The 16,047-nt window shown below is 29.4% G+C and overlaps 1 protein-coding gene across 2 annotated transcripts; it reads right to left on the minus strand.

The window, feature by feature from the left end:
• Positions 1-206: 206 nt before the first annotated feature.
• LOC101247821 (probable WRKY transcription factor 57) lies at positions 207-9,763 on the minus strand. 2 transcript variants are annotated; one of them, XM_010322575.4, is made up of 4 exons: positions 8,896-9,763; positions 7,244-7,387; positions 6,269-6,667; positions 207-519 (listed from the first exon to the last, which is right to left on the minus strand). In XM_010322575.4, exons 1-3 carry the CDS (start codon positions 9,342-9,344, stop codon positions 6,277-6,279), a joined length of 984 nt encoding a protein of 327 aa, XP_010320877.1. In that variant the 5' UTR covers positions 9,345-9,763; the 3' UTR covers positions 207-519; positions 6,269-6,276. The 2 variants fall into 2 exon arrangements, with proteins under 2 accessions (XP_010320877.1, XP_004239067.1); XM_004239019.5 differs by lacking the exon at positions 207-519 and adding an exon at positions 2,701-3,091.
• Between the last annotated feature and the right edge of the window lie 6,284 nt (positions 9,764-16,047).

Here is a 16,047-nt window from a genome sequence, read left to right on the forward strand (position 1 = left end):
GGACGGATGCGGTACAATCGTCTTAGCCAATTTTTGCTAAAGGAAGGGTACAGAAATGATCCTATTTGTCCTTGTGTTTTCATAAAAAGGTCTGGATCTGATTTTGTTATAACAGATGTGTATGTTGGTGATTTAAATATTAGTGGCACTCCTAATGAGCTTTCAAAAGTTGTTGAGTGTTTAACGAAAGAATTTGAGATGAAAGATCTTGGTAAGACAAAATTTTGTCTTGGTCTACAGATTGAACATTTGAAAAATGAAATATTTGTCCATCAATCAACATACACAAAAAATATTTTAAAGCGATTTTACATGGACAAATCACATCCGTTGAATACCCTGATGGTTGTGAGACCGCTTGGCATACTTAACGATCCATTTCGACCTCAAGAAAATGAGGAAGAACTTCTTGATGAAGCTCCATATCTTACTGTTATTAAAGCACTAATTATCTTGCCAATAACACTCAACCAGATATCTGTTTTGCAGTAAGTTTATTAGCAAGATTCACCTCGGCCCCTACAAAGAGACATTGGACTGGAGTCAAACATATACTTAGATATCTTCAAGGAACCATTGATATGAGATTATTTTATTCTAATAAATCCAAGTCAGAAATGATTGGTTATGCAGATGCTGGATATTTGTCTGATCCACATAAGCTCGATCTTAAACAGGCTATTTGTTTACATATGGAGGCACAACTATAGGTGTTCAATGAAGCAAACATTAGCTGCTACTTCTTCAAATCATGCAGAAATAATAGTCATCCATGAAGCATATAGACAATGTGTTTGGTTGAGATCAATAACTCAACATATTCAAGAAATGTGTGATTTTCCTATGAAAAAAGATATTCCAACTACATTGTACGAAGACAATGCTGCATATATAGCTCAGCTAAAGAAATGATACATAAAAAGAGATAGAACAAAACACATTTCACCAAAAAAAAATTTCACTCATGATCTTGAGAAAAAAGGTGAAATAACTGTTCAACAAATTCGCTCGATTGATAATTTGGCGAATTTGTTCACTAAAGCATTACCAACCTCAACATTTGAAAAGTTGGTATTCAAGATTGGAATGCGTCGTCTCCAAGAAATTAAATGATGTTTGTAACAGGGGGAGTAAACTACGCGCTGCACTCTTTTTCTCTTGACCTAGGTTTTATCCCAATGAGTTTCCCTGGCAAGGTTTTTAACGAGGTAGCAAATAAAGCGTATAACAAGATATGTGTACTCTTTTGTCCTTCACTAAGATTTTTTTTACGGTGTTTCTTTCTAAGTAAGGTTTTAACGAGGCATATTATCTATCAATGGTCTTCCAAGAAGGAGTGTTGTAAATCATTTTAATCGTTAAATGGATGACCATAACTCCTTGGTTAATTTCCTCCTTTATGAGTAGTAATGTTGTTGCTAATGTAATCAAATGAATGACCATAACTCCAATGTTAATTTCATCCTTTATTGATAGTAATGTTGTTGATAATATGGTCAAATGAATGAGCATAACTCCTAACTTTATTTCCTCCATAATGGGTAGTAATTCTCAAGGTTTAATGAAATATTTATGACACTCTTCGATATTCTTCAATATAATCCTATAAATAGAGTTGTTGAGAATAATATTGATATATTTGAAAGAAAGAAAGAAAATTTATATTGTTCCTCTATTGATCTTATATTCTTCTTTTGTTCTTAAGTTTTATAGAAATAAATATAGTTATTTTTTTTGGTTAAACAGGGCCTCTATAAATTTGGGGGCCTAAGACGGATACCTTATTTCTAAAGATATTGATCCACCATTGAACCGAAATAAAATATTAAACATCAAATAAAAAAACTAAAAAATAAAAATGAAAGGAGTAACCATTAACAAATAATAATATGTGTGTACTTCACGCATGGATGAGGAAAGTGGTGAGAGATATGTACAGAAATTGTGTGTGAAAACGACAATAATAAGATAACGTAGGTTACAAGGAAAAGGTGAATTATAATATAAAGTTTTTATATCATGAAAAGGAAGAAAGAGGGATATGGTAAAAGGTAAACGTCAACTGACAATAGAGCAACTTAGAAATCCACGCAATTACACGATGCCCGCCCAAAATATACCCTAAAAAGTAAAATCTACGAAAAAGATATCTACATTTTAACTTGCTTGATATATTTTGTTGTTAGAATAAAAAAAATTGTAATACTATAGCTCGATATTATGGGGTCAAGCTTAGTCCAATATTGATATGTAGAAATTATTAAAATTATAACAACCAATAAATATGAAACTAAAAGAATAAATTGAGTTTAACTCTAATATTGAACCAACACTAAAACACAAGCACATGATATGTAGAAGCCTTTTAGATAATTGTAGGTTTGATATATAAAATCCATATTAGAAGGATAATTATGTTATGTAGTCTTGATTAGGCAGGTAGAATTGTTCGATGCCATCACAAATATATGGGTTCGATTTCAAATTACTATATTTTCTTAACATATGTTTATGAAAATTCTAAGGACAAAACTTACATAGTTCGAACCCTTCAGGGTGGCTAGTGAATTTGGCTTGAAACTTTCACGTCAGAGGTCTCAAATTTGAAAATCAAAACTGTAAAAGCAACGAGTTTACTTTTTGGGTCAAGCTCGTCGCATCGAACTTGCTTTCTCCGAATTAAGTTACAGCAGCCGTCTGTGGATCTTAATCCTTTTGATTTTTGATATTTTTTTTAGTAGTGTTAATTGATACATTACACAAATTAAAACAGAAATATAGCAAATTGAGCTATAACTGACACAATGCCAATGTAATTACAATATTAATTAGGTCAAATGTTATCACCCCCCACCCCACCCCCACCCCCAAAATGACCAATCCCAACAACAGAAAGTTGAAAAAAGGGTAAACTCTACAATTATATATCTAGAGCTGCTATATATATCCAATGGCTCTCCATTAATAAGTCATGATTCCTATATCATGATCAGCAAAAAATATAAAAAGCTAGCTATAGCTAACTTCATATAAAATAGAGGGTTGATTCCAGCTAAATTCAAGAATGACATCCATGCTATATAATATATACCTGGAAGGTTTTTTTTTTTAGGGGGAAAATCATGAAAAATGTGAAAATATATTAGATTCACAACCCATAATTATAAAATATATAATATTTTCAGTAAATAAAAAGTTAAACTCATCAAATATAAATCCTGAATCATGTCGATGGAAGAGCATACATTTGTCTAGGACCTTTTCACATTTATCAATATTTATTCATCATTCGAAGTCCAATATACTTTTTTCCGTTTAAATTTATTTATCATACTTTTTCTTTATAGTCTGTTTAAGAAAAGAATATCTCTTTCCTTTTTTTGACAACTATTTACTTCTAATTTTCAAGTGACATGTTTAAAACCACGACGTTGTGGTACATTTGACATATCTTAATTTAATATCAGATTTAGAAGTCTTCTTTACTTTCTTAAACTCTGTACAGAGTCAAAACATGACAAACAGATTGAAACGGAGGAAGTATGTTAAACTAACCTTTGTCGTTCGAAACTCTCCAAAAACATTACCACATACTCATGTCAGATTTTCCAAACACATGGTTTTTGAAAGATCCAACACGAAACTCGCTAACATTTTTGAAGAGTTCAAATAACATAAAAACACAAATGAAAATGAGAATATTTAAAGCATATGAAAATTGTATGATCACACGTTACATAGATACAAAAATCTGAAAGAATATTTGCATAATATCTCAAAAAAATAAATTCAAAGCATATGATCATGTAGGACCACACAACTTAAAAATATGCTTCCATTTACGCAGACAAGCGTGACTTATTCTATTACTTGTGCATGTTTTGCATGAGATGTGTAACATCAACCAAAGCAATATTTCCCTTTAATTATTTGGCATGCTGGCTAGCTACCTGCTAAGGGAGCGCCATTGCCACCTTCTTTGGTCTCTGATTCTTAAAGCTCTATGGCCAAATTGATGTACCATAACAATCACATATTCGGTTCTTGTCAAAACTAATCCCCACTAACAAAAGGAAAGTCTTTTTCTCATTTTAATTTTATGTGAAGAAATTTAACTAAGAGTTTTGTGCAATTGTGCTATGATTTTTGGTTTTAATTACAAGAAAATGTCATTAAGGGAGAAATTCTCATGGTGTACTTGTGTTGGTGTTCCATAGCATGGACTTCTTATATGATTCTGGCCAACCCTTATCTCATCATCAATGTCATGGTTTCAGAGCCAGACACATTTCAATTCATTGTTTCTGATGTTGACCTATACTTCTTTTCGTTTCACAAAGAATGATCTGGTTTAACTTTGACACGAAGTTAAAGAATATAAAAAATACTTTTGAATCTTGTAATTCTAAATTAAAGTTAGGTCAAATATACAAAATTGTCCTTTGATCTTGTAGCCTTAAACATGCATGTCACATGGAAAGCAGAAATTAAAATGTTATCAAAAAAAAGAAAGTGGTCATTCTTTTTAAACAGACTAAAAAGGTAAAAAGGTCTTTTTTTTTTAAATAGAGAAAGTATATATTATCTATGCTCTTCAGTGTTAGATGTGCGTGTGGGGTGGGTGGGTGTCACACATAGGCAAATGGATGGGAATATGGACGGGTAATCCTCACTTAATGAACTAGCTTTTGAGATCGGATTAGACTCAAGCTTTATTTCTTTATCAACTTGCTATTCTTCACACACATAAATCAATAAATTCCTTATGAGGAGATCAAATTAAAATTTGAACATGATAATTCATGGTTCTCAACCACATCATTAATTATTATGCCACATTCTAAATAACTTACGAATATACTAATCATATGTCTCTTTTTTTCTTAAACGGCCCCCCTCTTAATCTTTGATATATATATATGTCATCCTTTTGAACAGTAGCTACTTGCTAGCTATAGGGCCACTTTCTATCTACTATACTAGTTTAGCCGTGTTATCACAGATCCCAAAATCTGTCACAAGGTTATAACTTTCAATCACAATATAATCAAACTAATTCAATCGTAACAAGCATTTGTAAATAGTAAAACAATGGATGAAAAGCATCAATCATCAATTACTTCTAGATCATGCATCAATTAGACCATAGATTGTTGCTTAAAACCAGTGGGGGACCAAACAAGTCAATATTATTACTATATTGTATGGAAAGATATATTAATACTTTTAAAGAGACAAAGCAACACCCACAAAAAAAAGGTTGCGGTGGGAAAGCAATCTATGGGAAAGAGACTTTTATATGTTTTAAAACTTTATCAACTTTTCATTTCCATCACTTGGGATCTTGTTCGATTTGACCGGACATAAAAATATTGACAACTCCTATGTCCTATTATTATTTACAAACTAACTTATAGATTGATCTGATCATCTTCCACCGACAACAAATATCGGATAATTCTCTCTATCAAAATTAGATAGATAAGAAAAAAATCACTTAATATATATTTCTCGACTAAACTTATAAACTGCTTGGAATCTTTAGTAATCAATTATTAACATGTATTGAATTGTATCATTTACCTCATGTAAAACTTTATACAATTATACATTATAATAAAAACAACTTTTAGTGGTAATAAATATTGATATTTATAAAGAGTTCTAAAGTCTTTATCAGTATTAATTGCATTAGAACTAATTTAGTTAAAGGCTTTAGAGAGATACAAAAAACATTAATTGCCGCTAAAAATATATACTTAACAATAATTAAGAAACTAATAATTATTTTTGATATAGTAATATGAGATAAACTTTACAATTTAACAAGGTATTTGACCAAGCGAAGCAAGAGATCTTTATGAAAAGCTTCCCAAAAAAGCAAAATAAACAAACAAACAAACGAAGATCTGCATGCAGTTTTTACCCCTAAAAATAATAAAAAGTATGTTCTTTAAAGTTCAATCTCTTAAAATGGTCAAACAATTCAACAAAAAAATATATATAGGACCCTTAAGTAAATGATAATGTGGCTTAGCTAGACTTCTTCCCCCTTAACTAAAAGTCCTAAGATAAACTTCATAAGTAAGCAGCAAACATATTCTGAGTGTGAATTCACAAATAAAGGATTGACAGAAATTTCTTTTTAAATAAAACACATACACTTACACTTGTGTAGGCGCACTCGTGTAACGTTCAAATACTATGTCATTGATGAAATAAAAAAATATATGTAAATTAATGCAAATTAAGAAACGGAATATATTACCCTTTATATTATCTGCTTCGCATCCCAGGAGGTACAATATCTCCAAGCAATCCTTCATCAGTTGGTTGTTGTGTAGCATCTGGTTGACTTGTTTCTGGCAATCTAATAGGTTCGGGTCCGGTTTCACCAGGCATTGTATGTGATTCAGGTGCAGCGGGGCTACTCATAGGAACTAATTCATGAGGGTATTGAACACCGGATGGATGATAGAATTGTGAGGGTAAAGGTGTTAATTGAGATGTAAATGCTTCGTGATTGATAAGTCCACCTCTAGGAAATCCAACTGTATGGTGACAATGTTGTCCTTCATATGTTGTGATTACAATTGAGGAATCTTCAGAGGATCTCTCCACTCTTTTCTTTACTGTACACTTTGTATTTGTACAACGATAATAACTCCTGACAAGTCATACATATTCATCATGAGTAATTATTTCAACTTTTATCAACCCAGACTACATCATACAAATTGAAATGAAGAAATACATGATTTTATCTGTTTAAATCTTTGTGAATAATTATCTGATACCTATTTATTGGTGATTGTAATAAAGTAATTCATAAAATTAATCAAGATATACATAACTCGTTAAGATACATGTATATGTTTCAATAGGATATAAGGACAGGAATTAGGATTAGATATACGAAAAGTACTACCCTGTCCTATTTATTATACCATCACTGTAGTCAAACAATTTTTGTCCAAATATTTAATCTATCACTTCTAAAATCCCCAAGAAGAAAAATTTTTTTTTTCTTGAAAACAACTTCCATACTATTCCAAAAAGGCATATAACAAATAATTACTCAGGTATATAAGGTAGAATTAAGAGTAATTTAGTTAAGTACATGTACATCTAATGGTTTGTTTTATTAAACAATTTTCTCAATGTTGAATTTTGAACCTAATAACTAAATATACTTCAAATAATTCGTTAGAAATTCATAAAATTTAAATTCATTCCAACATACCTTGGAAATGGACTGTTTTTAACAGCTTTTTGGCCATATTTCCTCCATCTATAGCCATCTTCAAGATGATCAACTTCACTTTTGGTCATAAATGCAAAGCGGGGCTGCCTGATTCGTTTCTGACCCTTCTTTTTAACCTTGCTTCTGTGGAATATTCAACCTAAAGTAACATTAGGAATGTGATTCCTTCATCTTATATTACATAATATATATACTATAGTACTAGAAAATATTTTAAAAAATTATAATTCCTGGTACACTTGCATTTTCTTTATAACTAAGAAACTCAATGCATCATTTAATACAAACCAATCTAGTTTCCAATTAGTAAATCTTTGTAATAAACAAAATATCTTTCAATTGAAAAAGAATGGGTATTTATTCTTTTAATGAAGTTATAGACATGAAGAATATTATAAATTGGTTTTATATTTTTGGGTATCCAACTCCTGGGGCTAGTTTCACAGAATATCTATCTTACCATATCCAAGACTATAACAGATAGAAAGAAATTACCTGGTATTATATACCTCTGATTCTTGTTATATATTGATAAGTAACAAGTTATGTTTATCTAGCTGCTCAAACTTAGTTGAAATTTAGAAACCCTTATAAATATAGTGGGCAGCGTAATACTACTAAACAACATCAAAATAGTAGTACAATCTACGTTGCTCGAACTCTTCAAAAAGATCAATAGGTGCGTATCGAATTCGCCAAACATAGTGTATTTTTGAAGAATCCGATACGGATGCAACATAAAAAATTGAAGAGTCTGCAGTTGAACTTAATACTTATAAAAACGTATCCAAATTCTCTTCAAGTTTGTTTGCTTTAAGTAACTCTACCTTAGTTCAATTTATTATTAACGAAATATATTAAATGTTTAAAAAACAAAAAAACAAAAGTTCACTTGGGCTTGTATAATTAGGTTATACTACAAGAACAATGCAGACCACAACGAAGAGAAATGCATGCAATGAACCTTGAGAGTTCACACAAACCAAAATTCATTTATTTATCAGTAATTTGCACAAAGTATTCTGTATTCATATGAAAACGGATTAAAAGCTATATCGATGACTAATTTTACAATTTTAACAGATCTATCACACTAAGATAACTTTATTATTGCTTTAACAGTTAAAAGTTTCCACATTGTACCTATTCCTTTTTTCTTTCTTTAAATACTAATGTACGAAGCAATGGACCACGAAATAATGAAGTAGAAGAAACTAATTTTGTAAGAGATTACACCTAAACCATTATTAGGGAAGAGTTATCGCAAGTTACTTTTTTATATAAAAAGAAATTTTAAAAAAAATACTTTTCCTTAACAGTTAATTTTAATTATTATTACGATATTTAATTTTAGAGGAAAAAATTCATCCACGCCATTCCCGCCGCAACGACGGCTGTTTTAAAGCCACAGAAAAGTGAGCAAATACCGAAAAGCCCATCCTTGATGATTAAAATTACGATAATACCTCTCTTCTCTTCCCTCAACTTGCGTGAACCACTTGACATTTTTTCTACACCTACGTACGGACACGTTAATGGCGTTTTACTCCTTATTTTTACCATTTCAAATCGCAGTTAATTACGAATTTAGACATACTTAGAGAGAGGTCGATGATAAACACATGACTCACGCTGTATCGGACGGCGGTCGAGAGGCGGAGGAGCTACCGGAAGCTGTAGATTTCTCCGGCGGATCATCAGAACAGCTAGATGAAACAGGTTCGTCGGTGATTTTCTCCGTCACCGTCGGTTCAGTAATAGAAACAGAAGCAGAAACAGAAGCAGTAGTTGTAGTACTATTTCCCGCCAAATCCTCATCGATCCGATCAAATCGACTACCGTCACCACCGGCGCGAACATCTCTATTTCCGTGCGGTTGAAAATTCCAGCCGAATTCGGTCAATATACTGCTCTCTCTATCAGTACTACTAGTACCGAAGAAGTAAACATTATCCGATTCATCATCTCCACCACCGAGTGACCAGCTTGATTCAGTAGTAGCGCCGGTGAACTCCGCTGCACCACCACCACCACCACCAGGTAATGGATCATTATCAACCTGCTTATCGTTTTCATCCATAGTTACAGTGTGAATTTTACGCGGAGAGAGAAAAAATTGAAGCTAGGGTTTATAGAGAAGGAGAAGATAAACGCGTAAAGAGTTTGGAATATTTAATTAGAAACTTTTTTGGGGGATTTGAAAGCTTTGTCGTGTCAATGGCAATTGGTGAGAAGACACTCAGAAAAATAGTATAGAAAGAAAAAAAAAAAGATAAGTTAGAAAAAATGGACGTCAACTTCTAAATAGGAGTACTTTGGGAGAGGCTGATATTTAAGTTATCATAAAATTCATATCTTTCCACGCGCTTCATCTCTATGTGAGTGATATCAAATTCTCTCCCCCTTTTCTTTTCAATTGACCAATTTACCCTTGACGTAACTGGTATAGTTACTTTCGTATAATCATAATGTCATTAATTCGAGATATGGAAATATGGTTTGATTCTAGTTGAAATCCCACACATGTTAAGAGCTTATTAGTTAGTGTATTTGCGTGAATTTATCTTTCCTCCCTTTTGTTTTCTTCCCCTATACTCTATTCCACTTTACGACAATATTTATTTTTAAAATAAAAGAAATCTATTCATATTTATCGGTTTATCTTTAACATAATTGATTATAAGGTTGATGTTATGGGATCAAAATATCACTAGTTAAAATTGTGAAAATAATTATGTACAGTAAAATCTTGCGAAATTTGATCTTTTCTAAAATTTCATATACATAATGATAGCTTAACATACCTTTGATATAAATAACGAAGGGATATTTTACTATCAATCGTATAATATATGGTTTTAAAACATTTTTGACCCTTTTGTGAATCTAATCGTGGGTCACTTAGTTAATTAAGTTCCCTTCTTTCTATTCGTGGGACATACTTTTCTTTGCATCACTTTTCAAGTTTAGAGCTTTTATAGTAAGTTGGTACCAAACTACAACTTACGAGGTCTTTTAGCCTTCGAAAAGTAATTCGAAATATATATATTTTTAATAATACGAACAAACCAATATAAAATAAAGTGTCTCATACTCAACGTAAAATAACAATCTAAAGATTAGCTAATTAATATTGCATTTTTAATAAAAAAAATTAATTTTAATCAAAACTCGATCTAAAACTCTGGTTCGATGAAAAACTTTTTGATTTTATCCTATTGTCGGTTATGTTAAAAATTTAGAGGTAGGGCCAGTTGCCTGTATGGGTAAGCCTACTTTGCATAGGTTAGCTTATTGGACACATCTCCTATGGAGTCTATTGATTCTCCACTATGTCCTTTTTTGATGCATTAACTACGATTCAATTATTTGATAAATCACATTTCAATTATCGTTTGATATATAGGATTTTTTTTGTGTGTGAAAAAGATATTTGAGATATAACGAAAATGATATTAATGAAAAATAAGATAAAAAAGTGATGATTAAACATCTAAAAGAGAAATGTATATATGTCTTAAAGTGAATATGTAAAAGTTCAATTATGGTTAGTTTCAAAAGATAGAGAAATATGTTGAAGAAGTATCGGAGAAAGGTTATTAGGCAAGATAAAACATAATTTCAGCTTATTGAAGAACAGAACGTAGATACGAGATTAAGAGGATGTAAATTAGGGTGATTGGTTAAAAGATTGTTAAATGTGGTCATGACTCACATTTGTCCTTCTATACTAGGTGATACTATTACTTCATGATTGTTTTTATTCTTCGATTTATGTTATTATTTGTATTTCATTTAATTAGTTTTACCAGCCAAAAACTGAATTGATCGATGTCCTAAACGCAAGCGCTGAACATAAAAGATAATCTTTTTGGATTTTTTATATGATTTGAACAATTCGTATCTCCTAACTAATTTTTAATTGATTTAACTGCAAGATTCGTTTAATATAATATTATAGTCAGGTTAAAATAATTTATTCACGCTTCTAGTATTAGACAATATTAAAGTCAGGCGCCAATATTATAAAATAATATTATTCACACATTCAATATCGAATGAAGTCTAGGCGTGTTGAAAATATAAATAGAATCACATATTGAAGATGGATGAAATTATAAGACTCTTTATATGACTTGGTCAATATATCTTTACCATTTTGAGTTAAAGTTTCAAAATTAAATTAGGTCGACATTCATTTAATTATTTACTATAAACAAATTGAAACTCAATGAAGTACTTGTCCTTTTAGAACCAATAATAGCCAAAGGTGGTTAAATAATCACTTCCAACACATCCTATTAAATATAAGTTATGCTAAATCAAAAGTTATTAATATTTTACTATTTTTGACTCACGAAATGTTTTGCATAAAAATACAATGAATTAAAATACAAAACAACTCCATAAAAAGACTATTGAAATTCAAAAGATATACAAATAAACCAATTTGTAGAGTTTCAAAATTTTTTTAAAATTCTAAATTCATCTTTTGACCTATTCTAACTTTATCTTTCGTCTCTGTATTAGCGAATGGTAAAGATTTATATAACTGATCGTTTTTTTTTAGACGAAAACATACCAATAGTTGATATCTATATTGTTATCTTTAGAAATTTAATTTCCACTTTTTTTAGTCTTTGATTTAATTGTAGCCAAAAATTGCAAATCGTTTAATTTTTAGTGATAAATTAGAATTAGTTAATGCATGATATATTTTTCTATTTTTAGAAATAGAGTAACGTTGATGATCATCAATCTTGTCATACTTACTATATAAAAGTTAATTGAGTTTCACCAATGACTTCTCATAACACGAAAGGTTATAAATATCTCTTCACATTTTAATTCTTATAAAGTGCTCTCCAGCTATTTTCAGTATGGTGCTATTTATTTTTGTTTTGTGGATTTAAAATTTGTTGAAAAACAAAAATTAAAAAATAAAATCTCATACAACCCTTGTATATTTGACAATGTAAAAGATAGTAATTATTTATATGGTTAGATATTGACTTATCTTGTCAAGTTTATATCTGTTGTATAATTTTGCGAGCTATTATATAATAGTGATCTGTTGTATAATTTTGCGAGCTATTATATAATAGTGACAAAAATTGTTTGGCTAGCGAACGTGATAAACCAAAAAGGATTGCTAGGGGATGTCTCTTGCTCAGCGACGGATTTAGAAGATTCTCAACAAAAAGTTACATGATATACATAAGATATTTTTTAAATTTTGTATGCATATAAATTCTAAATCTCCTAAATACAAAATTAGATATATGGTTAATGAATGAGGAGGTTTAGAATTCACCTTAGATTCCAAATTTATAACACTACATTTTTGTTTTTTGAACCCAATCATTACCTTTAATTTGGTCCTTTTCTTAGTCGCCACATGAATGAATTTATCTAGTGCACACTTAAAAAATATTAGCGATGTATTTTTTAAGAAATTTCTAATTTCTTTTTATTTTTTTTTAAAATAAAATAAAATAAAATAGAAAGGAATTATTATATCCTAATAATATGGAAACAAAAGATTAAAGATTTAATAAAAGGTAAACAAAATGACAACATTTTATTGATCACGAGAAAGGAATTTTTTGTTGTAACATGTGAGAAATTAATAAGTATTGGTTAAATTAAATAAAATCATATAATAGATGCGCAATATAAATAAAAAGGAGTGGTTCAAAATAAGTAGATGATTTTTAATTTTATTATAAGAATCTTTAGACTTATTGTTCCTCGTGGCCATGAGTAATCTTCTATGACGTGGTATTATTCCATCCATCCACAAGAAAAAGAACTAGAAATTATGTTTATTCTTTCCTAAATAAAAAATATAAAATACCATATTCTTTTTTCTTAATTGTTTTCATTAATTTGAGTATCGTTAATAGAGTATTGCTTGAACGTGAATAGTAGATGGTTTGGATCTTCTTGTGATTATTTGATCGTTAAAAATATTATGCAAACTCTTCGATGTTTATAATTTCTTTGAATTTGGAAAAGACAATATCCAATGTCTTAATCTCTTTGTAAATATCTAAAAATTTAAGGGAGGTTAGTAATACAGGATATTCGAGATAGGTTATCAATATAATATACAGTGGCGGAGTCAGAATTTTTATCAAGGGTGTTCAAGATTTTTTTCCTTTTCGATAAGTGAGTTTGAATGTTATTTGTTTGACGTAGGAGTTCAATAAACAATTTTTTTTTTATTTTAATGCATTAATTTTATATGATAAAAATATATGATTATTGTGTATAAAGTGAAATATTAATTTAACAAATGAGTCTAGCTTTATGAAACATAAATCACACGAGTAGAAAAAAAAATTCTTAAGAAAAGAAGAAGATAAAACTAGTGTATCGATTTTAGTTTTGAATCTTGAGCACGCTTAACCACTATAAATTAGAGTTTATATCAAGGATGTTCAACATTAATTATTTATCCCTTAAATTCAGAATATAACCTCTGTATATATTAAACCAAACTTATATTTTCGACTTGAATATAAATAAATATACAAAATATTATATAAAATTAAGAAATATCATATTCTAAATTGTAACTTAAATTTATAAAAATCGAACTTATTAAGTTCACATGTTGATCGAAGATCAAACTAGGTAGAAGCTAGAGCCTAGAGGTGGATCTAAATCCATTTAATTGAAGGAAAGAAATAAAAAGAAGAGCTTGATGTCCATATACTAAAAATATTAATTGTAGTCAAAAGTAGATATTAGTTAATTAAGTCTGGTTTTGAGGATGGTTGGTAGTAATTCACATCTAAAACAATGCCCATACCACAAAACAAATTAATTATAGCAAGCAAATTGTGGTCCAATAAAACACTTCTTTTCAATTTAGTTATGTTTTTGTGATTTACGAGATTATCGGTTCGAATCGTAAAAATAATTATTAATGTGTATTAGAATAAATGTTTATATCACATATCTATGCAGAATATTTATTTATAACATCACAAGTTTAAGCCGTATAAATAATAATCAATACTTATATTAAAATTGACGGTCTATATTATACATTTTTGCAGAATATTTTGTATATCAAACTCTCTTTTTCTCTAATATTTTATTGTGTATTAGATATTAAGGATGGATTTGCACCCTACCAACCCACAAATAGACGTTTCATGAACAATATATTAAATCACTAAAACCTAAAATATTGAAGAAAAAATATGTCATTGTGGATTGATATAACATAGTTATTGATAGGTAAAATGAATGTACAAAATTTTTTATTAGTAGTTGAGTCCTAGCATAATTAGAGGACCCCATAATTAAGATCCCTTAATTTTGGCCTAATTAGTTTATTATTGCTAATGAATACTTATTGTATCAATTAAGATATCCCTGTCATTATCATTATTCATTACACATGGCCCTTCCTTTATCAGTGTTAATTAATCGACAAATGTAATTTCAATTACTATGTCATGAGTATGATTTATAGGTTGTACAATATCTTCTTATATTAAGAAATAAATTGAGTTTAAGCTAATTCTTATTTTACTCCTAAAGTTTGTTTGATACGAAAGAAAATATTTTTCACTGAAATATATATATATATATATATATGCAAAGAGCCCTACATATGAGGATATATAGGAACCTTAATGTCCTATATATATAAGCTATCCTTTTCTATGATGTTTTGTGTGCTTTGATGTTTGTAGTCCCATGTATATGGAAATCCAAATAACAAAAATTATTATCAACACACAAAAGCTGTCATACATATATATAACCAATTATGATTTGATAATTCCACAAACACACAAAGTATGTCGACCTATATACTAAGAAAAAATAATACTTAAAGTTCAATTCAAAATTTCAAAGAAATGTGTGGAAAAAGTAATTAACCTAAAGTTGTATACATTACTTTGAAAATTCTTATACGAATAATAAGAGATAAGTTCATTCTTAATTTAAGGCTATTTCTTTTACACCACTGACAAATTTGATTTTTTTTGTAAGCATTCTACACACGTAACTCGATTAATACGAAAAAGAATTAGTGGCTAGATTAGATGAATCAAGTATTATAAAAAAAATATTTAGTTTTCTAACATGATTTGACGCATTAGTAACATTTCTAATGGTTTTTTTTGGTTAATGTTTCTTTATCGACCAATCAAATTTTGACAAGACGATTTGATAATATATCTTATGGGAAAAAAGTCAAAAGTTATACCTCTAATGAGCCAATGAAAATTATATTGCTCGAATCTAAATTAAATATGAGATATTCACATTTCAGCTTATAAAAATAAGTATTTTAAATTTTCACCAACTAAAACTTATACTAAACAATTTATGTGAAACTAAAATTCAACATTCTCTAACAGTACTTTTAGCAAGTTGGGTGGGGGCTCCCTTCCACTTTATACTTCACTCTGAAAATATGAGTATCTTGTAGAAGATCTATGGGAATCAATGAGAGATTTTTTCACAAATTAAAAAAAAAAAAAATCTTTGGAACTTTATTATGTTTACATTTTTGTTAAGGAAAATGGTTAAATATGTCATCGAAGTTTTAGAAAGAGCTTATTTATCTTGTCCGTTAAAAATTTGATTCATTTACGTTATTTTTGTTTGAGGAAAGACTCGTCCATGTCATTATTTGTTATTAAAATGACAACATAAATGAGTTATACTCTTAATAGATAGCGTAGATGGGCTTTTTCTTAAAGACTCGACAATAACATATTTAAAACCTTTTTTTTCTTTTAAAAACAATGATT

The sequence above is a fragment of the Solanum lycopersicum genome, chromosome 5 (assembly GCF_036512215.1).
Source record: "Solanum lycopersicum chromosome 5, SLM_r2.1".
Lineage (NCBI taxonomy): Eukaryota > Viridiplantae > Streptophyta > Magnoliopsida > Solanales > Solanaceae > Solanum > Solanum lycopersicum.